The sequence below is a fragment of the Chiloscyllium punctatum genome, chromosome 24 (genome assembly GCF_047496795.1).
Source record: "Chiloscyllium punctatum isolate Juve2018m chromosome 24, sChiPun1.3, whole genome shotgun sequence".
NCBI lineage: Eukaryota > Metazoa > Chordata > Chondrichthyes > Orectolobiformes > Hemiscylliidae > Chiloscyllium > Chiloscyllium punctatum.
In genome coordinates, this window is record NC_092762.1 from 62,867,520 (window position 1) to 62,892,987 (window position 25,468).

The 25,468-nt window shown below is 38.5% G+C and overlaps 1 protein-coding gene across 3 annotated transcripts in view; it reads right to left on the reverse strand.

The window, feature by feature from the left end:
* The window catches only part of adamts10 (ADAM metallopeptidase with thrombospondin type 1 motif, 10), a 171,265-nt gene that overhangs the window by 131,557 nt on the left and 14,240 nt on the right, over window positions 1-25,468 (reverse strand). For 2 of the 3 annotated variants that reach the window (XM_072594028.1, XM_072594029.1), the window contains 2 exons: window positions 24,734-25,072; window positions 4,040-4,404 (listed from right to left, as the gene is read on the reverse strand). In XM_072594028.1, coding sequence (XP_072450129.1) covers window positions 4,040-4,404; window positions 24,734-24,830 — 462 coding nt within the window. In that variant the 5' untranslated portion in view covers window positions 24,831-25,072. Of the gene's footprint in view, window positions 1-4,039; window positions 4,405-24,733; window positions 25,073-25,468 lie in introns of those variants that run through there. The other variant, XM_072594030.1, reaches the window with a different exon arrangement.

Here is a 25,468-nt window from a genome sequence, read left to right on the forward strand (position 1 = left end):
GAACCAAGTCCTTTGTTGTGCTGAAACAAGCTGTCGTTACTCACAGGTTAGTATCCACTCTAATTGAGATACACAGAACACTTCTTTAATTGTTCAGCACTGCTTATAAGTTATTACATTTGTTAATGGGATTTGGGAATTACAACTTGTCAGTTATGAAGATAATTTACACATGAAGTGTCCTTTTGGACTGATTTTACAATTTGGGATTATGATAACCAAACTTAAGACACGTCTATTTGTGGTATGTTGATATGATTTTTTGTGTACAGGTTAATTATCTACATGATAGATATAAATAAAATATAATACAATTTAAATATACACAACATTGGCTTGGATATTGCTTCTAGAATGATGCCAAAACTGTCATGAGAACTTTGAAACTAACAGCAACATCTGATGCTTATAAATGCACAATTAAACACAGAAATCGAGAAGATCTATCCTGCTGAAGTCCACACAGACTGCAATCCTTGGAAATGAGGAATGGATGAAAAATTCCCATTTTAGTCTCTGGAAATGGTTAAAAACTCCTGAAATAGCTATGACCTATTATCTACCTGTTACTGGGTTTTTAACAATACATTACGTTATAACCACTTCTGAAGAATCTCTCTGGTCCTGAAAACTATTTCTTAAACATCAAATATTTCCATTATGGTAAAATAAATCCATAACTTTAATATATATATTTTAAGTTTGACATTTCACTTCTAATGCATATTTGCTGCATGCAAAATTTATAAAATGTTATTAGTAATTGTTATTTAAAGGAATTCCTGCATTTAATTTCTGGTTTCTGATCTGAGAATTCTTCAGTGTGATTGGTGATTGACTCGCTTGATGACATCCCTGATGCTGGATGCCTAGAGATTACTTTCACTTGACAGTAGATTCAAATTAATACCAGGAAGGTGAAATACACAGTATAGCAACTGTTACAATTTTGTGTGTAACTATATTCAAAGTCAACAGTGAGCATCATCACAGGGTCAAGGGATTGTTACAACACATAAAGGAGGCCATTCAGCTTATCATGTCTAAGCTGGCTGTTCATGTGAGCATCATTACCTACTGCCAATCTTCTGGTTTTCCCCATGTATTTGCACACCATTTCTATCTAATGCCCTTTAAATACCTGAATCGAACCTATCACTACAACATTTCCTGGCAGTGTATTTCATACCCTCACTATTTACTGTGTGGTTGTTTTTCTTACCTATCACACTTGCTTCATTTGCACACCAATTTAAATCTATGCCCTATTCTTCTTGATCCTTTTACAAGCGGGAACAGTTTTTCCAAATGTACTCTATGCAGCCTGCTCATGGCTTTAAAATCCTCTATCAAACCTTTTGTCATCACTTCACTGCTAACTGCAAAATCTACACCATTACTTTAAGTGATGAAGAAGGGTTGCTGACCTTGAACTTGTTTTCTTTCCACAGATTCAGCCAGACCTGCTAAGTTTCTCCAGCAGTTTGTGATTTTGCAAGAACTTGCTCATGGAATTTACAGTTATGTTTGTCTGAATATTTGCAGAAGCTGAAGCGTAATGGCTACCTCAGACTTGGCATCTGCATGTTTGCAATCCAGTAAAGCAGGGTGTGTACAGATGGCTGACATCCAATCATTTCTTGTGGTTAATGGGAAAATTGATTAAGTAGCCACAAGACAGAAACTAGCTTGAGATAGCAGAGATATTATCTGGCTAAGGACAGCCCAGAAAATGCATTCTGGGACAATGACCTGAATAGAAAAATGGCGGAACTCTGCAACATACAGAGTCTTTCAGGCAGAGATGTCGAGCTTTACTTACACATGCAAGATTTTATCTTCTCTCACAAACGCTCAACCACAGATCTGACTGAAAAGCCAGAAACCTACCAATTATTGGAGTACCGTTGTGAATTTATCAAGAGAGACCACTGGCTCTTCAATGAACTGAACTGAGAATTTTCAGGCCTGTAAGGCCACTGATGGCCTTCTTGGAAAAATGGAATAACATTGAAATCTGGGCCTTTGTATAATCTATGTGCACCAAGAATTCACTTATTATGTGTGTGTGTGTCGATGTCTTGTGTCGATGGGGAATGGGTTTGTGACTACTTTCAGAGTGTTGTGCAAATAAACATTTATCCATTCTACTGAACCTACAAGAAAACTTGTTTTATCAGTTCAATATCAAAGAATCCCTCCAGTGTAGAAACAGGCCCTTCAGCCCAACAAGTATTCCCTCTGAACAGTATTCCCCCAACCAAATCCATTCCCCTGCCCTATTACTCAACATTTACCCATGACTAATGCACCTAACCTACATATCCCTGAACACTATGGGCAATTTAGTTTTGCCAATTCACCTGACCTGAACATCTTTGGATTGTGGGAGGAAACCAGAGCACCCGGAGGAAACCCATGCAGACACAGGGAGAACGTGCAAACTCCACACAGACAATTTTACGTGTGTTCTTTCAAGCTACAGCACTGAAAAGGTCAAAGCACTTCTCCTCTTAAACACATTCTATGACAGTCAGTCAAGAAGTGGAAAAGCAAGAAAATCATTCCATGTTTCTCCACTGACTTTAACCGATGTAACATAGAGTCATAGAGTTATAGAGTCTTACAGCACTGAAACAGACCCTTTATCTAACCAGCCCATAATCCCAAACTAAATGGTCCCATCTGCCTGCTCCTGACCCATATCCCTCCAATCCATTTCTATTCGTGTGTCTGTCCAAATGTCTTTTAAACATTGTAATTGTACCCGCATCCACTGGTTCCTCAGGATGTTTATTCCACATCTTGTGTAAAAAAATTGCCACTTATTTCTTTTTTAAATCTCTCTCTCTCACTGTAAACATGTGCCCCCTCATTTTGAAATCCCCCATGATAGGAAAAAGACAATTACCATTAACTCTGTCTATACCTCTCATTATTTTATGAATGTCGATCAGAATGCCTCTCATCCTCCTATGCTCCAGTGAATAAGTCCCTTATAAGTCTTGCTATCACTTTAAAAAAAAGTAAACAGGTTCTTCTTTAACTATATTCATACACATGTTTGATCTGCATATATGAACAGACCAAGCTATTATTACAGCACAAGTTAACAATTCACAAATCATGTACAGTATAAGGAAAATCAGGTGGAACATTATGTCGTATGGATAGCCAGACCTGTGAATAAAGCTAACAAGGAAGATTATTGGTATAATCAGCTTTGAAAAACACAAATAAGTTGAAATGTACTGAAATATAATTAACATTATATGCAAATGAATAAATCCTAGAAATAAAATTTAATAAGATTGCTTGCATTATCAATGTAGAAATGCTCAATATTTTCATATGAAATTCCTCTTTCTTTAAAATATTAATCCAATTTATTTTAAATGGGTTAATGCCCCTATTGGTATTGACTAATGGGTTAAAGTAGCGAATAAAATATATTTTGGATCACTCATGTGTAGTGTCCAGAGGGACAAAAGTTAACAGCTGTTGAGGAAACCACCATGGTTGTAACAGATGTTGCTTCAGTAACCAGTGAAGCAATTGTTGAAGCAAGTTGTACCTGGTTGAGTGTGCAAAATGTCCCTGGAAAGGACAGAGTACTATTCAATTAACCCATTGTAACATGAAATAACATCACCCACAGAACAAGTATACAGAAAGGAGACATTTATTTGTTGTATGCAATTTTGAGACCATTAAAGAAAAGAACGAATTCATATTATGATAATGAAGATGAGAATCCCTTATGGACTTAGTCGTGGCCACATCGCCAAGGTTCACTCTCCTGATTAACATATTATAGGGCCTGGAAACAAAAACAGCACTCCACCTCAGTTTGGTCAAAATGGAACATTATGTTTAAGTTGCCCAATAAGTAAACAAAGCATGTTAAAAGAAATATCAGGTTTATTTCTTCAAATACTAAACTGCATTAACTGCATTATCATCTTAACTGATACAAGTGAAGTTCATGCTATTGATAAAATGTATGATTCAGTCTGTAACAGAGAAATTGATAACTTACCAATCCATTACAGTTACTTAAAGCAACTTTTGTGACTCCCTGGAGATCACCTAAATGTCCCAAATAATGACATTCATCCATATAATCATGCCTCCATTCCACGCCATCTCTTTTCCAATATTCTACAGTAAAATAATCTGATACCAGATTAATGTGTAAAGTCAAGTTTAAAAGGAAGTGCAATCCATGTGATGATACTTTGTAATAAACTTGCTGCTCAACTGGCTCATGTTGAAACGCAGGTAAGCTTCTCTTTGATCGCAGTTCATGGCTACTTTTTACATTATAGCTTAGGAAGTCTCCATTGTGGTCAACTCGGACAGGAATTGCTATTTCATAGTGTTCAAGAGTTGACAGGAATTCTTCTGTGTTAAAAGAAAAGTTTTATTTTGTTATTAATTTACAGATTTGCTGTGTAATCCTAACCCTCAATTACAGGTTTTCTTTAGTGATTTTTTTTCCTGAATCCTCATCAATTATATAATTTTGTGCCTTTACAATACTCTTTAAACTGAAAATAGGAGATTAATGCATCATTACTGAAAGTTTCTTCAATGCAACTTCACAACTGTTGACTAGCAGACTGTAAGATTTCGCAGACCAGAAATAGATCCCTTAGTTATATATTTCTTCATGGAGACCTTTTTATCTCATAACCCCATCTTAAAATCAGCAAAACTTTCTCACAAATAGAGAAGTCTTAAGCTTCAGTCAGTGTTGGGTTTAAACTTTGCCCTCATTAATAAAAGTTCAGCTCTCTACATTTGAATTACACTAATGATTGCACACTAATATATCATGACATGGTCAATTTCTTAACCAAATAGGGTACAATTTTATCCTATCACTATCACTGAGGATGTTACCATGAGCTTAGAGAAGGGAAATGGTCAGCAAAAATGTTGATTTTAATATGCCAAGTTGCATGCATTTATTCAGGATATAACATGGGAATTCAAGTATGGTATAGTATTGAACTTATACCATCTAAAGAAATTAATTTGCGTGAAACATTTAGCAACTGGCTTATGTTCTACGAATAGATTTTGAAGTCCCCAGATCCAGCTATTCGGTATTTAAAGGTGAACTAAGGTTAAATTTACAGATATATTTCTACCAGTAAATGGACACAATGCGTTTTCACTTTTCCATGAAAACCATGAATTCAGGGAGCAGGGTATCAGTTGGCACTATTGATAATTGAAAAATTAAAAGAAATATATACCTCAGATCGGAAAGGCATTTTTCAAAAGCTCTAAAAATTGGAAGACTTCTTTCAAGTGAAGGATATGATGAAATCACAGGCAAGTGATGTGAATTGTTTTAACAAGAATCATTACTTCGTAAAAGGATTTTGTAAAAAAACAAAATATACTGGCAATTCAACACAGTACAACTAAAAATCATCATGACTTTCAGCTGAGGTGAAAGTATTCACAGTAATAAAGATGGAACACATTTCCTTGGAGGGAAGCTATTGATTTGGAACAACATTTTAGGACGAGTGAATTGCCAGTGGCTGTGCCCAAGATAGAGTTTACATTGCAAAAAATTAATTATTGAACAATAAGATATATACTGCATATCATCAAAAACATCTGGTGCACATCCAGTCAGCAATTTATCAAAAGCATGATTTATCCAAAAGGTTCAAATTTGCAGGCAACATTTTGCTGAGACACAATCATGGTGAAGGCATCATGAAGGAGTATGTTGAACAGAAACCTGCAAGTCTCCTGTCCACAATTTACTTAAATTAAATATTGCAAGATGGACACCTGTACTTTCTGCCTGGTGGAACAGGTCTAGAACATTTGATGCCATGCATAACCTTTCACAACCACTACAAAATTAACTACTAATAAAAATTGAATATTCTAAGTATATCTCAGGCAAGGAAAGATTTAGTGAGAAGAGATGAGAGCTCCAGTCTTCAAGTGCATCCAGTTAGTTGTATCATGTGGAAAGAGAGGGATAAACATGACCCATCCCAACAAGCCATTTGTTTCTGTTGAGGATTGCATGCCAGGTGAATGTCCTGTCCAGTTAAAGAGGACCTTTCTTACAAACCAACCCAAACCAAAATCAGCTGCATGCACAAAGTTGACTCCCTGATTCAGAAGTCTAGAACCAAGGTTTGCAATCTCAGAATAAAGGTTCAACCATTTGGAAATAAGACAGGAGAAAATTACTTCACTCAAACAGGTTGAGAGACTCTGTGCCATGATAATGTAGTGATGATGGTAAGAGTTTGATGCCAATGTCTATGGACCTGGGTTGCATGCAGCTGCTGCCCATGGAGTATGCCTTGGGATGTTGGTGTTGGGTGTCCTAGATTGGGGTCTGGAGGAGCAAGCAGCAAGCTGATCTTTATGTCAGGTATTTTTGGGCATGTAGTTTCTACCTGTTGGGTGGGAGAATGGGAGATCTTGTATAAGTGGGGTGAGATTGTGTAATAATGAGGGTGATAATGAGTGATAACACATACTACTATGTCTTTTGCCCCCACCAGCAGGAATCTTGTATCAACTTACAAGATTCAGAAACATGGCTTTCCGAAGATAACATTAAAAAGGGCTTGATATCTCACCTGATTTTCCCAAATTTCTCACCATGGCCCATATTGTTCAGGGACTAGGAAGATTCCATCCAAAGAAAATCAGGGAATATGGGGAAAGGGTGAGAGTATGCAGCCAAGGTAGAACAACTGCCAATTCACTTCAATGACTTAGCAGGCTTGAGGGACCAAATGGCCGAAGTCTGTTTTTTAAAAAAATGCTTTTATGTCAATGGGTTGTCTCATATTTTCCTAGTTTAGGAAAAAAGAGAAAACGAGAGAGGGGAGGGGGGGAAAAGCCAAAAACAAAATCAAAAACAAACAGAATACTGTAGATGCTGGAAATCTGAAATAACGTGCTGGAATTACTCAGCAAATCAGGCAGTATCTGTGGTGACAGAAACAATGTTTCAGATCAATGATCTTAAATAAGAAGCTCTGACAGAAGGCTATCAAAATGAAACATTAGCTCAGGTTTTCTCTCTGTGCATGATGTTTGACTGGTTACAAAAACCAGTCCATAAAAGACCTTTAAAATAAAATACTTTAGCGACCTGGGCACAGATTATTGCTGTTGGATTTACAAAAAGCTGCTAACTAAAAACATTTCAACTAATCATTTGTTTATATTTGCATTAAGTGACTTGATTTTACTGCCATATTTCTTTCAGTAAATCCTGATTTGTAAATAAATGTATTAAAAATGAGCTGGCACATTCGTTGAATGGAGATGATTTAGGAACTATGATAAAATTGAAAAAGTTTGTATTAAAGCTGAATATTTGAAAAAAGTTTCAATTCTAACATGACTGTTGTTTAACCCCAGCTTATTTCAGATTTGTGAATGCATCGCTCCCCTTTACTTTTAGTTTTAAAAGTTGCAATTGTTAATGATGTAGCTTCTATGTTGAAAAGTTCAGCCATCATGTTACAGTTTGGGATAAACTTGCCAAAATGTTACATCCTTGTTAGACTGATGAGCTTGATTGTGAGATTGGCTGAGGACACAGTGCCTTTCACCTGCCTCAGACATCTGTTAACTGCATCCACTTGATAACAGCAGCAACCATAACGTTGATGTTTCAAATTGTAACATTCATCCCTAAGTGAAACTGGCAATAGTACCATTGAATGCCAGGGCATACTCCCTGGCTCCAGTCTGACAGAATTAATCAGACAATGATAAATATCTAGAGTGTTCCTTAACTCAAAAGGCACAACTTAAGTCCTCTAAATCATCACCATTGTGACAAAAGCAGAGCTTGATTGGTTCCTGTTCTTGAGACTTCAGTCAAGATACTCAATGAGTCTGAGGCTTTCAAGCAACACCCCTGTGTCAAGCACAGAGCCCACAGGAACATTTAGGTTATATGCAACATTTTGTTGATCTGGAGTTTAGTTCAAGTTGATTACCCTTGTCACAACTTTTAGCTCATTTTATTTCTGATAATCTACACAGAACCATGTCACAATAGACAATAGACAATAGACAATAGATGCAGGAGTAGGCCATTCTGCCCTTCGAGCCTGCACCGCCATTCAATATGATCATGGCTGATCATTCCTAATCAGTATCCTGTTCTAGCCTTATCTCCATACCCCTTGACTCCACTATCTTTAAAAGCTCTATCCAATTCTTTCTTAAAAGAATCCAGAGACTGGGCCTCCACTGCCCTCTGGGGCAGAACATTCCACACAGCCACCACTCTCTGGGTGAAGTAGTTTCTCCTCATCTCTGTCCTAAATAGTCTCCCCCGTATTTTTAAGTTGTGTCCTCTGGTTCGGCACTCCCCCATCAACGGAAATATGTTCCCTCCTGCCACAGTGTCCAGTCCTTTCATAATCCTATACGTTTCAATCAGATCCCCTCTCAGTCTTCTAAACTCAAGGGTATACAAGCCCAGTCGCTTCAGTCTTTCCGTGTAAGGCAATCCTGCCATTCCAGGAATTGACCTCGTGAACCTACGCTGCACTCCCTCAATAGCCAGAATGTCTTTCCTCAAATTTGGAGACCAGAACTGTACACAGTACTCCAGGTGTGGTCTCACCAGGGCCCTGTACAGCTGCAGAAGCACCTCTTTGCTTCTATACTCAATCCCTCTTGTTATGAAGGCCAGCATGCTATTAGCCTTCTTCACGACCTGCTGTACCTGCATGCTTGCCTTCATTGAATGGTGGACAAGAACACCCAGATCTCTCTGAACAGTCCCTTTACCTAATTTGATACCATTGAGGTAGTAATCTGCCTTCCTGTTCTTGCCACCAAAGTGGATAACCAGACATTTATCCACATTAAACTGCATCTGCCATGCATCTGCCCACTCACCTAACTTGTCCAGGTCACCCTGTAATCCCCTAACATCCTCATCACATTTCACCCTACCACCTAGCTTTGTGTCATCAGCAAATTTGCTAATGTTATTGCTGATACCATCTTCTATATCATTTACATATATTGTAAAAAGCTGCGGTCCCAGCACAGATCCCTGCGGTACCCCACTGGTCACTGCCTGCCATTTCGAAATAGAGCCGTTAATCACTACCCTTTGTTTCCTATTAGCCAACCAATTCTCTATCCAATCTAGTACTTTGCCCCCAATCCCGTGCGCCCTAATTTTACTCACTAACCTCTTGTGTGGGACTTTATCAAAAGCTTTCTGAAAGTCCAGGTACACTACATCCACTGGATCTCCCTCGTCCATCTTCCGAGTTACATCCTCAAAAAATTCAAGAAGATTAGTCAAGCATGATTTCCCCTTCATAAATCCATGCTGACTCTGACCTATCCTGTTACTATTATTCAGATGTGCCATAATTTCATCCTTTATAATAGACTCCAGCATCTTTCCCACCACTGAGGTCAGACTAACTGGTCTATAATTTCCTGCTTTCTCCTGCCCACCCTTCTTAAAAAGTGGCACAACATTAGCCGCCCTCCAATCCTCAGGAACCAACCCCGATTCTATTGAACTCTGGAAAATAATCACCAGCGCATCCACGATTTCCCGAGCCACCTCCTTCAGTACCCTGGGATGCAGGCCATCAGGTCCCGGAGACTTATCAACCTTCAGACCTAACAGTCTCTCCAACACCAAATCCTGGCAAATAGAAATTCCCTTAAGTTCAGGTCCTTCAGCCACTGTTACCTCAGGGAGATTGCTTGTGTCTTCCCCAGTGAACACAGATCTGAAGTACCCATTTAATTCCTCTGCCATTTCTTCGTTCCCAGTAATATATTCCCCTGCTTCTGTCTTCAAGGGCCCAATTTTTGTCCTAACCATTTTTTTGCCTTGGACATACCTAAAAAAGCTTTTACTATCCTCCTTTATATTCTTGGCCAGTTTACCTTCGTACCTCATTTTTTCTCTGCGTATTTCCTTCTTACTAATCCTCTGTTGTTCTTTAAAAGCTTCCCAGTCCTCCGTTTTCCCGCTTATCTTCGCTAAGTTATACTTTTTCTCTTTTAACCTTATATGTTTCTTTACTTCTCTTGTCAGCCACGGCCGCCCATGTCTCCTCCTGGGATCTTTCTTCCTTTTAGGAATGAACTGATCCTGCATCTTCTGCATTATACACAGAAATATCCGCCATTGTTCCTCCACGGTCTTCCCTGTTAAGGTATTGAACCATTGAACTTTGGCCAGTTGCTCCCTCATAGCTCCATATTTCCCTTTATTCAACTGAAATATTGTCACTTCAGATTGTACCCACTCCCTCTCAAATTGCAGATTGAAGCTTATTGTATTATGGTCACTACTTCCCAATGGCTCCTTCACTTCGAGGTCACTGACAAATTCTGGTTCGTTACACAATACCAGATCCAGAATCGCCTTATCCCTGGTCGGCTCCAGCACCAGCTGCTCTAAAAATCCATCTCTGAGGCACTCCACAAAGTCTCTTTCTTGAGGCCCGATACCATCCTGATTCTCCCAGTCTACCTGCATGTTAAAATCCCCCATAACAACTGTAGTAACATCTTTGCGACAAGTCAATTTCAGCTCCTGATTCAACTTACCTCCAACATCCAGACTACTGTTTGGGGGCCTGTAGATGACTCCCATGAGGGTCTTTTTACCCTTTGTGTTTCGAAGCTTTATCCACACTGACTCTACATCCCCTGACTCTAGGTCCCCCCGCGCAAGGGACTGAATATCCTCCCTTACCAACAAGGCCACCCCACCCCCTCTGCCCGTCAGTCTGTCCTTACGATAACACGTGTAGCCTTGAATATTCATTTCCCAGGCCCTGTCCCCATGAAGCCACGTCTCAGTTATCCCCACAATATCGTATCTGCCAATTTCCAAAAGAGCCTCAAGCTCATCCACCTTGTGTCTAATGCTTCGTGCATTCATGTATAGAATTTTTAATTTGTTACTGCTCTCACCCTTCCCCTCAACCCTTATTTCACTCAACTTTACAGCATGATACCTTTTCCAGTTTTCTGCCTCCTTGATACAGTTGTCTTTCTTGACTTCTCTTGTTCTAACTACCCCTTCAATTTCCTTTTTAAGCATCCAGCTTGTCCCCTCCCCCCCGCTACTTAGTTTAAATGTAGCGGTGTTGCAGCAGAAAACCTGCCTGCCAGAATGCCGATCCCTGTTCTATTAAGGTGCAAGCTGTCTCTCTTGTAGAATTTATGGTTACCATAAAATATACCCCAGTGATCCAAGAACTTGAAACCTTGCTTCCTGCACCAGTTCCCCAACCACACGTTCAAGTCCATTATCTCCCGGTTTCTGGCCACATTAGCCCGAGGAACTGGAAGCAAACTGGAGATAACCACCTTGGACGTCCTGCTTTTTAGCCTTCTTCCTAGTTCTGCGAAGTCTCGCTGTAGTATGTTCCTCCTCTTCTTCCCGACATCATTTGTGCCGACGTGTACCACCACCTCGGGCTCTTCACCCTCGTCCTTGAGGATGTCCTGCACTCTGTCCGCGATGTCTTTCACTCTAGCACCAGGAAAGCAACACACCATCCTTAAATCTCGTCTGCTGCCACAAAAACCCCGGTCAGTTTCTCTCACGATGGAGTCCCCTATTACCACGGCTCTATGCGATGTCCGACTCTTCCGCTCTGCTTCTGCGGCAACACCTTGCATGCGTGATCAAGACTGTGAGTCATAAATGTGCTCTGTGATAATTTACATCCTTATTAAATTCAAAACACATCACTGATGTGGAAGTGGAGACCCATTTTAATAACCAGTCAGCTACTTCACCACGAACTATATTCCTGGCACAATCGTTTTTTGAAAAGTTGGATTTAGTCATTACTAAGGTTCTGTTCTTCTTTTACTATTTTCTTATATTTTTACTCACCTTCTTCACAAGTTCAGTCTGTAATCCCCTCACTATCAAAACATGGAAACTGGAGCAGGAGTAGGCCATTTGGCCCTTTGAGCCTGCTCTGCCATTCAATATGATCATGGCTGTCATTCAACTCAGCATCCTTTTTTGTGTTTCCTCCCCATTCCCTTTTATTCCATTAGCACCAAGAACTATACCTACCTCCTATTGAAAACATTCATTGTATTGTCCTTAACTGCCTTCCGTGACAAAAGAATTCCACAGGTTGACTAGTCTCTGGTTGAAGAAATTTCTCCTTATCTCAGTCCAAAATGACCTACCTTATAGACTGTGATCCAGTAACTACAGAGAGTAGAAGTTCTTTCCTTTACTCTAAAATACCATTTGCATGATACTTTTACCTCGTTCACAGTTCTCATGCTGTGGCAGAGCCTTCAATCAAAACGGTGACTGTTCTCCCTTTTCTCCTGTGCATTATTTGCTGAACACTACATATTGCTGAACAATAGTTGATCTTCTTTAAGTCAACCTCTAACTGCTGGCCAAAAATACCTTAAATATGCATATACATCAATTCGTTATTAGTTAAAATGGAACTTGTGATTGCCAATTTGGTGCAATCCTCCAGAACCAAGGTTCAGGTGAGTCAGTGTGTCATCCCTAAGCAGCTTTGAAACTGCAAGAACAACCAATGTGACTGCTCCCTCTCCTGGGCTGTGGCCGTTGGCGATTAGCGGAACTGAACTGGGACCACAGCGTGGTGAAATGTATCAGGCAGTGCATTTGAATTCCATACTGCTATGGGATTTTGATGGGGCCCTCACACCCAATGAGCCCAGTGGATTAATCAGAACTAAGTGCTGAGCTACCTGAAAAACGGGGTGCTCTTTGTCCAGTTAAAAGTTCCTGTGACTGGAAAATGTAATTTTCAGTGTAATGGGTTACATACCTACTCCACAAAGAACTGATCGAGTAGACTCATATTTAGAACACTGAATTAGTTCTGCCATTCAAGGTTGTTCATAGTGATATATCCAAATGATGAGAGTGCTAATTAAAATGTTTCTGTATGCCCCATTACCAGTCACTTTCTTTACTTGAAAGCAAGTCCCTTTAAAATATTAGCTATGTAAAAGTCAATGTCCTAACCTTTCTGTCCTGAAGAAAGGTTACACCCAAAACATCGACTTCTGTACCTCCTGATGCTGCCTGGCTTGCTGTGTTGTTCCAGCCTCCTGCCTGTCTGCTTTGCATTCCAGTATCTGCAGGTTTTTTTTTGTCTCTAATGCCTTAATCTTTGGCATTTGACCCAAAAATGGGTCTCAAAAAGTTGATTTTTACATCTCTCCATATCTGGTGTGCAACTGCTCAGTCCCCAGACCTGTGCTAATCAAATTCACATACCTATGAATGCACTTGTAAAAAACTTACTTACATATGTGCATCCAGCTCTATATTATTTACTCACTTTGTCAATTTAACTCAAATTTTTTTCTGAAACAACTTTCTTCTTAAATCTTTCTTTAAAAAATGTTTGGCAATCTCAATAATTTATAAACCAGCTACTTCTGATCTCCTTTTCTTTTTTGTCCTTCCTACACGTCTTATCACTTTCATTTCTTAAAGTGGCCAGTGGAATAAAAAATGTTAATAATGTATTTAATTTAGTCTCAGCAAAGTTCTGACATTTTCCCATTAGTTGATTGTATGGAATTTAAGTAAATAGTGGATAATGGGTGGTCAACTGGCCCATAAAATGTTGGGACAATTTCTTGACTCAAGGTAAATCAGTAAGCTACCTTAAAGTAAAAATACTTAAGATAAGTCTTAAAAAACAGGCAGAGAAAATGACAAGCCAAACACAACTGATTTAGAATAGAAGCTTGTAATTCCAATAACTGTTTGATACATCATTTCACAACTGACTAGTGAGCAAAGTTAGAGCTCATGTGATATATGTAGAACTGTAGAAACCTTGATACAAAATTGGCTGAGTTACATAAAGCACAGAGTAGTGCTTTACAGTTGTCTTTGGGACTGAAGGAAGATTGAGGGTTAAGGTGCTAGGATCCCTGTTGTCCCACAGATATATGTATCAATAATCTATACCCTGGTGTACAGGACACAGTTTTAATATTTGTAGATTATATAAAACAGAAGACAGTATAGAAATTCAAATAGACGTTTACAGCGTAGGCAAGTAGCAGGTGGAGATTAATGCAGAGAAATGTTTAGTGATTAATTTTTTAGGAAAAATGTAGAGAGACAACATAAAATACAAGGTGCAATTCGAAAGGGAATACATGAGCAGAGGAACCAGAGATAAAATATTGAAAGTAGCAGGACAGCATGAGAAAGTGAATAATTAAAGATTAAAGCCTAGACTTTATCAATAGGGGACAGTAATACAAAAACAAGGAGGTAAAATCTGTGCAAAACACTGGCTTCAGCCTCAACTCAGTTATTGCTCGGCACTGAATATTAGGGTAGAAGTGAAGGTATTAGAGAGGATGCGGAAATGATTCATGAAAATGATTCCAAGGAGGAGGATCTTCAGCCACATTGTGGGATTGGAAAAGTTTCAACTGCTTCTCTTGGAGAACCGTGTTGAGGGGAGATTTTATAGAGGTCTTTAAATCATGAGAGTTGAGACACGACACATCAGCAGAATGCTGAATGATGATGATGATAATTAAAAGCATAGCAATTATCTGACTGGCACATGATTATGCAGAGAAGACTGGAAGGGAGCAACTCTACCCAAGTCTTATGAAAAAGTTAAATATCTACTTAGTTGCAAATAAAGCCTTCTTATTGAAAGTACCTTGGACTCATGTAGTAGTACCTCAGAGAATAATTACTGTTAGACCACATAAACACAAACACAGTGCCAGTGTTGGCAGCAGCTAACAATGAAGCAAAAACATTGAAATGGGCATCAAATGCATCATTAAAGTGAACCTCATAGTCAAGAAGGAAAACAAAATAATATTAAGAGTCACTGTAAAGTCAGGGATCATTGCAGCATTGTTAGAAGGATGAGAAATGACTGAGAGATCAGGCAGCTGTAAGCACCAACTTGGAAATGCAGGTCATAGGAATAATGACTGTCAAAATCAAAGGAGGAATTCTGGAGAGCAGGTCAGGCATGGATGTTAACCTCCCAGTATAGGAACGATTCCAGAAAAATCAATGGACTCTTCCAGAGTCAGGAATGGGAGGCTTGGAGGAAAGATATGGAACAGCTTAAGGAGCTGAACATAACAGGGCAAAAAGCAAGGTACATAGTACACTGTTGTATGTGGTGGGGACCACTGTAAACAATGTAGTTGCAAGATGCAGCATCAAATGAAAATACTGCGTTGCATGAGATAGCATTGAGTTTTCGATGTGTACTTTAGTGCAGGGGCAAAATTAATAGCAGAGCATTTAAAATGTAATCAGAAAACAAAACAGATGCCTTGGGTAAGCTTAGATTTGTTCATAAATAACCTTTACAGACCTGGAGAAAATTATGCATGCGATGGGTTGAAGGTTCCAGATGAGGCCTCACCAGACTTTTCACCAGCGAGACAAGATTTCACAGTTGAAAAAGCAAGGCTGATATCTAGGTAAAATGAACTCCGAAGGCAGAATAAGATGTTTCTTTTGCAGGGTAAACAAAGCACCAAGGAAGAAATTGAGGGGATTGATTCAGTACATAGGCTGCAGGGAAGAAAGCCCGTAAAATACACAGCCCACCAAAACATAGAAAGGTGTACCTAACACCATCTTGAAGCGTCTGAGATGTAGAAGTAGCAAGCCACACAAATGGGATTGCTACCCTGGAAGGGGAGTACAATACAATAACTGTGAGTGAGTAGGAAATTTTAGAAATGTTTAATACAGAATATAATGAAGAAAATCACTGAATCAAGAAGCAGCTCTTGGGATAATAATTATTGTTAACGTCCAGGCAATGGTTGAAAGAAGTAATGGTGACAATTAAGAAAACACATTCATCTAGTGAATGATTGGGATTTGGAATGCGCTGCCTGAGAGTGTGCTAGAGATAGGGTTAATCAAAAGGAGATTTGGATAATTATCAGAAAAAAATATATTTGTAGTGCTACAGAAAAAAAATGTGGGGAGTGGTACCGATGGATTCCTCCTTCAGAATGCCAGCATGGCAAAATATCCTGATGGGCTGTACCCATCCTGTACTGATACTGTACCCATGCTATTACTCTAGGAATTCACTAACTTTACGAGCAAAAACTGATCCACATTTCCACACTAGGAATTGACATTGAAAGATCTGTTCATGCATTAACTTGTTAAGAACTGAATGAAAAGTGGTTGCTGGTGTTCCAGTTCACAATTCCCAAATAGTTGATGGAACACCAAGGGAGATCCCTAATGAATTAAACATAACTGAGTCATGAAATGCTGAAACAGCTGCCTTCCAAACAAGCCAAGGTGAAGCCAAACATCACAATTGTGCTCCCAGTCCAAGATGTGAACTACTACCTCCTGTTGCAGTTGGAGAGCTTATATTTAGTCCCTGATGAGGGTCAGTAACCAAAGTACAAGGGTTCCAAGGATATGTTTTAGCATCCACCTAGAGTTGTGCACCTCTTTTGTAGAAAGCCCTTGCTTAATTAACTTGGTGACACATGTTGCAAAGTGGATGAGATCCCTTACTACTAAATCCATGACTGATTACATCCATACATTTAAATTTGCTGAGTTCAATCAATGCAATATACTGTTTAACTGTATTCTTTTCCACTAATTGCTTACCTAGCTCCTATCAAAATGCTGAATTTGATTAACTAATTGTTGAAAGTATTAATTATTAGACACTATAAATGCTCTAATTAATTGCTGCCAGGTTAAAACTTTAAATCTTTAGATCCTAGAAATCCTGAGCACTCACTTGATGTCACTATTGGCGGAGATTGTATGTCAGTGCTTCCCAAATTTATTACCTCCTTTGACCCCATTTTACAAATTGTGGCTCATCAGCTGTGACAGCAGGTAAAGGTCAAGGGGTGTGGGCTGTGAGAACAAGGCCTGTTAAAGGGATAACACAGTTGCTAAGCAGCAGGCTTTGCTGCCTCAGAGCTTGCAACCTCAAAAACTTCAATTTGTGACCACACTTATGATCCCAAACTCCACTTTGGGAATTCTTGCTATAATTGATGTAAAACCAAAGAAGTGTGTAACTTTTCCCCCCAAGAGTTTCACTTTGTTTCTTCTTAGAATTAAGTTGGACCTGTACTCCAAATTTATGCAACAACTTTACTCAAAGTGGGATGTAATTTTCTTTTTAAACTGTACTTTTACCAGGCAACTGTCAGATTTAGGAAACTTACTCCTTTTCAAACAAATGGTAGTTCATTCTTAATTAAAAAAAAGTGGTTTGCTTTAACTCTCAATGGTCAGTCTTTCTTAATTGGTTTCCTTTGCAGTGCATAGGGAATTACAGTAAACAATCTTACAGGAAGCCAGAACAGCAGGCAGTGTCAAATTTAGGCATGCAAAGTATTTGGTGCATGTCTGTAATTTAAAAAACAACTAATTACATATTATTTTCAAGAGCTACACATGCCCTTGGGTCATTCTTTAGAAGTACTGTCAGATGACTGACTTCTATAAACTCAAGTGCCTCTGCTTGCTGTTGAACAAACAGATATATAATATTTAAGAGCATTCCTCTCGATCCAGTAAATAGGTCTGCTCAAGCAGCCGGTAATTATGGCCCTTCATCTACTTAATCAACCAGCATTTAGAAAACATTTCTCCCCTAAGATATAAGTTGCAGACCAGTGAATGGTGTACGCTATTAACCAGGCTTGGCAGTTCTTACTTAGTATGGACTGTTTTACTCTGAAAGTTGTCGAAAATGCAGGAGGCAAACAATATAACTCTACAGAATTATAAAGAAAAGCAGACAGTTCTGGAAATGCTCAGTAGGCATGGCAACAACTGTGGAGAAGAAATAGTTAATATTTTGAGTTAAAGAGGCCTCTTTCTCAGAAAGAAAGATGGTAGATTTTATGCCATTGGAAGGAGGGAAGGGGTTTGGTTTTGAAGCATAAAAGGGAGAGCCTTCGGTCAGGGAGAGGGCAGGAGATATTTTATAATGAAAGGAAAGTAGGATGGTAATGGTTGTAGTGAAATAAGCAAAATATTTGTTTAGATTGAGTGTGAATGGCAAAATAATGAACAGTTCTGTCCAAAATCAAAACTTTGGAAAACAGGATTATGATCAGCGCATGGCAAAAAAAACCCAGAATCAACCTGGGGGAATAGAGTTCATGGTCTGAAATTTGTGAACTCACTGTTGAGTCCAGAAGGTTGCAAAGTGCCTGGTTGGATGATAAAGTGCCAGCTGTTCTTCAGGCTTGGATTGAGCTTCACTGGAACACTGCAGCTGGCCAAGGACAGAAACGTTCAGTTCCAAAGAAGAATCATATTAGACTCGAAATGTTAACTCTGTTTCTCTCTCTACAGATGCCGCCAGATCTGTTAGGTTTCTCCATCACTTTCTGTTTGCATTACAGAAATATTAGCGTGAGAGCAAGGTGGTGAGCTCAAATGGCAAGCAATTGAATGCTCAAGACTTCCTGCAAGACAGGCAATCAACATCCATTTATTTTTCCCACATTGAGTGGTGAATGCAGGATACTAAATTGAAAAAAAATTACAGATAAATTGCTGCTTCACTTGGGAGGTATACTTGGGGCCTTGGATGATGACAAGAGAGAGGAGGTAAGAAGGGTAGATGTTATACCTCCTGTTACTGAAATTTAGTGCAATGAGATGCTTGGCTTGCTCGTTTATTTTTACTGTTATTGAGGTTGATTGACAGTAATTAGTACCTATCACAGAGTTACAATATTGTTCTTGGATTGACATAGAAATGTCCTAATTTTGTGGCCAGTTTGGACTGCACCTTGGGCACTATATATCACTGACTGGATTTCAATACAGAACCAATGCCATTTCAGCAAAGCTAACAGTGGAATGACACATTCTGGTCAGGCTTGTTTATGAGTTTCACATTGAGTCATGCCACTGCCGTCAACTTGATGTTTCTCTGACATTTGAAATGGATAAATTGTTTAGGACACTGCTACAATCAGTTTTTCACATATTGCACCTAAAGAGATGAAATGATAGCTATTGTGATATTGAGAGGACTTCTCAGTGGGTACTCATTGTGGAATCATTCAAAAGGTGAAAAAGACATTTTTGTACTTTTTGTAGTGGATTGTTGTAGCAGCCCTATAGTTGGTAAGACTATGGTGACTGTACCTTTTTTGAGTATTCAAGATTAGCCTAAATGGCAGCTGGGCAGACTTGTTTCTCAAGTCACTTTTGGATCCAGTTCTCCTTAATGAAAAGGATGCAACATTTTAATTGTATTTAATAACTTGCTTGCAACATTACGCTCACTGAATTGGCATATTTCAAATGTTTTTGCAATTTAATTACTAGATCATAATTTAAGAAGAGAAAAACTATCCATTGTCGTTAGATTTCTGGAATTGACTCTGTACGACATTAAATCAACAATTTGCTGAAGAAATATACAGAAAAGTAACTGATCGATCAATTCTCTTTCTCACACAAGAAAATATTTATTTTCCTACTGATATGGACTCCCTCAATTTTGAGGAAGTGATAGTTTAGTAGCATCTTAGTCCAGTAAATTAGAGCCTCAGATTAATGCTGTAAGCACACCGGTTCCTAACAGCTTGTGGAATTAAATTTAATTAACAACAAAATAAAATTCTAGAAAATATAGCTGGTCTCAGTAATGTGACCATGTCAACTTGCATTGATTGTTGTAAAAGCCATCCCTTCATTGAGCTTCATTAGGGAGGGAAATCTGCTGGCCTCACTGTACACGCCAACTTCAGACACACAGCAATGTGACTGACTCTTTAAGTGCCCTCAGTACAAAGGCAATTCGGGATGGGCAACAAATGCTGCCCTTGGGGAATATTGCAGAATTTCTCAATATGAAATAGCAGAGTCAGTGATTTTACAATGACTTAAGACTCCACTTGGAGTTAATCTTAGGAAACCACCAGGTTGGGAACTCAGTGTGTAGCAAGGATTCCCTGATATCTCATAGTCCTTAGGCAAGTTTAAAGCCTCTTCCCTTGTTAATTCTTATGGAGATGCTCTATAATAGCACTTGTCTGTAATGTTACCTGGGGCAGGGACCTTCATACCAATGTTAACATTTATTTTGAAAATAAAAATCTTGTACCAAATTTCAATGCTACTGATATTTTTTAATTTAATGTACATTGGGGGTACCAACTAAGCATGAGTACCCTAAACTTACTTTCTCTGATTTTCTTCATTCTCTATTATACTGAATTGAGACAGAAAGACAGGCATAAAAGCATTAAACAATATTGCTGCATTGTACAATTTCATTTTACCATTTATTCACAGATCTATGTCACATAGATTAATACATCAGGCAGTGTGTAAATGATTTAATAACAGCAGACAAACAGCTGGAAATAGGAGAAAATAAAAAAAAAACTGGTGTGTGTATCATGATGTAGGGTTCATCTGAAACCTGTTGCTTCCAATGCATAAAGCTTCTGTACCTGCTGATTTCAATAATTATACTGTATAATCAGCATTAAGCTGCACATCAAAGCAGGGAACACAAAGAGATTGAGAGAGAGATGACAATAAGCATGAGGCTGCCTATTCTTGTGAAAGATCAAAGCCATGAAACATTAACTCTGTTTCCTCTTGTAGAGTACTGCAAAGATTTTTTTTGTATTTATTAACCTGTTAGGGCATGTTTTGATGCATCTTTGGGGCAGATGGGATTTGAACAGAGATCGCTTGGCCCCAAAGTAGGAAAACTACCACAGCACCACAGACCTGTGCTAATTGCTACTTACAGCTAGCCTGCAGCTCTTACAAGGGAAGGTGTATCTTAATTGGAGCATGTGCAAGAAGTTGTTCTCAAAGTGATTTTTGAAGCAGGGAAGTTTCCAGTTAGAGAACATGGAGGAGAGTGGACTCCATGATTTTCTGAAGTCAGATTGAAAATTGGTACAGAGGGTGAATAGGAGGAGAGCTGCCAGTTATGCACAGGCAATCAGAAGACTCTCCAGATAAACTTTATGAAGCAGAAGGAGCAGAGCATTGCTGCAGTGACAAGATCCACAAGGACATGGAAACCAGTCTGTGAAAAGTTCACTTACTTGACATGAGTGGTCAAGGTCAGTAAATACATTTACAGATATAGTAAACCACTATAACCAGCCAATGCTCAATGCATTATACCCACCTGCAAGCAATCTCAACCATGACTCATACTGAACATTCATAGATGCAGTTTCCCTTAAACATTCAATATTGCAAGCCCAAATCCAACATTTCACAGTGTGTGAGCACCACTAGCTATTCAGGTATGACAATCACATCTGAACCGTACGACTACACTCAATGTCACACTTCTCTGTATCTTGCAGGAAAAGGTGTTACACTTCAGGAGGCATCAGTCACTCACTGGCTGGGAACATATATTAACACATGTCTTTACTTCATGGAGAAGGTAGTACTCATTGGTAAAATGGCCACGTTGAAATTCAAGGTCAAACTATTGAAGATAGCAGTATCCTCACCCATCTCCATTTCCTTAAACCTGGTCTTTGGATTTCCATGCTGCATTTATAAGCATACACCTTTGCCTTCCTCCCTCCTCTCCCCAACACCCCCCACATTCTCTCTCTTCAAACATAAACTTGTGCCTTTCTCCATTCTGAAAATCAAAAACTTAGTCATTTTCTGAAAAACAACTAGAAGGCAATGATATTAAAGAGGAACTATGACTTGGTTTCATATTTGCAGCCAGCAGTTCAGATATCTTTTTTATGCTCATGGATGGGATATAATGTCATTGGCTTTTATGACGGTATAGAGAATTTGGAAGGTAGCACTGATGTAGCATTGAAACAACAATTACAAGTGGCTAACAGTCATATTCCAAGGATAATGCAGGTACTAGCTCACCAAAGGTTCAAGTCATAGGCAGATTCCAGCGCAAATAATGCAGTTGAGGAGGTTGATGGAGCAGCATATGGTTGATTGGTATACACAATGAAATGCGTGTATTTGGAAGCCTGTGAGAAAGCATTGTAATTCTCAGCTAGCTTGGCACAGGGCTTTGCACAAAGCTTGGAACCCATCTGGATCAGCACAGAAGTGGCACCTATCTCTACTTGTATACTTGTGAACACAATTACAATGCAGTCTCTGATGGCTGACATCTCATCTTCCACCACGCTGCAGTAAAAAATTAAACTGCTGTCATGAAAGGTCAGCTCACTGCTATACAAGCTTAGACTGATGCCATTGTGGCTGTAGGATTCAATGTGGACAGAGTCTTGCAGGGGGTCAGCTCATGTAAAGCCTTGTAATATAGCAGTGTCTCTATGGAGTATGAATTTACTGTCCTCTCTCAGGAAGACAGCATTCATCCTCACAACACTATCATTCTGCCTGGACCCGTGCTGTTAGTTTGTGTCATATAACAGCTGTGTCTTCCAGATTGAAGACTACTTGGACTCATCCTGCATTGTCATTCACAGTCTCCTTCACTGAATAGGAGCAAGAGAATGAGCAAAGGAGGCAATTATCAAAGAAAGGCACAAAGGTTGAAAGTTGGCTTTTATGTGTGGTGTGACATAATTTCATCTGTGCAGTTGGTTTGCAATGTTTATTTTAGCATTGTGGTCAAGTGACCAGTGTATTGGGCAATGATAGATGAAAGGTAAGGAGTAGATTAGTCAGTAAATGGGATATTGAGATGGTGATATTAGTATTAGAGTTGGATTTAAAGAAAGAAATGCAGGGCAGTCAAGCTTTATATATTCAAATACCTAAATTAATATTAATATTAATTACTGCGATCTAGAACTTTAATGTGATTTAAACCATTTCAAAGGCAGAAAGGAAACTTTATAATTATGGAAACAATAGGACTGATTCATTAGGACTTATGGAAACATTAGGACTAAATCTAATCTGAATTTTTGCATCTCAAAACTTAATATATACAGTTTGTCCTGTATTGTGAATATACTTTACGTCAGTGTGACTCTATTCTGCTGTTGCCCATTTTTCAAAGAAGGAATTGCTGCCCACAGTATAAGTTAATTCAATTTCACTTATTCCTGATATATCTTCTTACAAAATTCAGAATGTCTCAGAATTTTGTTAATTATTCTACGGAAGTTGTGTCTTGCTATTTCTAATGGTGCTCCCTCAACTCAATATTTTCAGAGTAGTTGGCCTTCATCCATAGGTAATTCTTGGAGAAACAGGCTAGACACATCTGATGTATTCTAAACCTAACAATCTGAATGGGCCCCAATCCCTTTACAGTGGCCAAACATTAAATACCATACTGAAACGAATTGCAAAATACTACAGGCTTAAAATGTAGCTGTAAGATTATTGACATCAATGGATTGGCATAGATAATTTAGCTTCATTACCAAAAGTAGAAATATCACCAGTGTACAGGTTTGAAGTAAATGCAATCCTAATGTTTTAAAAAGGTCTGCAGCATCCCAGCTAGGACATTCTTTTCCTTTACATACAAAACATAAATAAACAAACGTAATGCATTTTCATTAGCAATGTGGATGTTCAATGAATTTGACCACCTCAGACCAGTCTGAATAGGATGGGGCCTCAAAATCCACCCAGTCCGCGAGGTCAATTCTGTAAATGTGTGGGACGATAAAAAAGTAGAACCAAACATCTGGTCTACTACTTAGTTCTCAACTACGCAAACTGCCAAGTCTGGATCTGCTATTTTGAGTTGATTTATATGCATTCTTTGAAAAACAGCAAGATTAAATATAAATAAAGATTAGTTTTGAGAGATTAAATAGTTGTCAGTTGTGCAGCTCATTTTACCAGTTTTGAACTGACACTGCCTATGCATTCTAATATAATGTAATACATTTCAGAATGCCACAGAGAAACCTCTATCCCCTTGTATCCTGCAGCAGATTGCATCAGACTGTTCAGGAAAGTTTCTCAGAAAAGGTACACAGCTGTGTGCATGTTAAAAATTGTAGTACTTCCAGCAAATTATAAAAGTTGATTATTGTTTAGCACGATTGAATTTGAATGGCACATTACTGCATAATTATATGAATAGTTTTGGAATCTAAAGGAACATGCAATTTTGTGATAACCTATTTTGTTACATTATTTGCAATTACATTTTGGAATGATACTACTCTTCCAACTGTTAGTTAAGGAAAACAAACAATAAAACTCAGATCTTGAGCAAGGTTAAAGAAAAGTCTCCCTTAAGGATAATGCATTTGTGGAATCAACCACTTGAGAAGGAAACTGAATTGGAATCAAGTGATGTCTTTTTAAAATGCTGAATGACACCAATTCAGAAATGGGACTGAGGGCCTTGGTAAAATTTAACAGCTTTGTTTAATGTTATTTTCAGGTGATAATTTAGTGCTCTCCAGAGATCTAGATGATGTTGGAGAGAAGTCCTTGATAAAATAATGATTCAGGTGAAATGGCTTTTAATGGACAGAATGGCATTTCTGGTTCCAATTTTTTCCATGTTTCCCAACAACAACTGTCTCAATTACCATAACACTGGCATTGATGACAAACTGAAAATGAACATGTTAAGCGTAAATGCTTCACTGTTTCACTTAATGTTTTGATTCATTCAGACTTAACAACCATGACATGCAACTTTATTTTTAATAACCTTTAAATTTTTGCCTCAGTAAAATCAAACATCATTAAAAATATTACCTTGTGAATTCATTGAGTGAATTGAGAGACTGTGGAACGCTGAAGGAGCCATCGTGAGGCATAAAATCCATGTTACAGTCCTCCAAACAACTTCCATAATTAAGTACACTAGAATCAGAGCAGCGAGTGTTGTGCCAAGCTAAATCACACTGTGCCAACATGTCTTCTCTCCAAACTCTATTTATGTTTGGATGCTATTCTCTACTTTCCCAGTTGCCATTTCTGAGCACAGCTAAGTTTGCTGAAAAGCAGTTGGCTTAATTCACTTAGTATACTGGTGAGGTGGTAACTTTTCCATACAATATGCAACATCAAAAGATCTTCACAGTGATGTAACTTCTGCAAGAAAGAAAATACATAAAAGTCTAATAATACTGGAATCCTCAAAAAAGGACTGAAAAGGAATCTCAAGAAGCTTATTTATACTAGTCACACTGTTCACAATTGTACCGACAGATTACAAATGTTTACTTTGCAAACAGTTTGCTTGGAAGCATCTCAAGTCATATCAGATATAACTAGGCTATGTCAAAAACAAAATACTCTGGATGTTGGAAATCTGAAATAAAAACAGAAAATGCTGGAAATAGTCAGCAGGTCAAGTGAAATATTGTCAAGTCATCAACTTACTCCACCAATGCTCCCTGACATTTCCTGTAATTATTCGCAAGACTTAACTGTTCTGATGTACAATAGATTTCTTTTGAAGGCATGTAATTTATTCCTTTTCTTTTC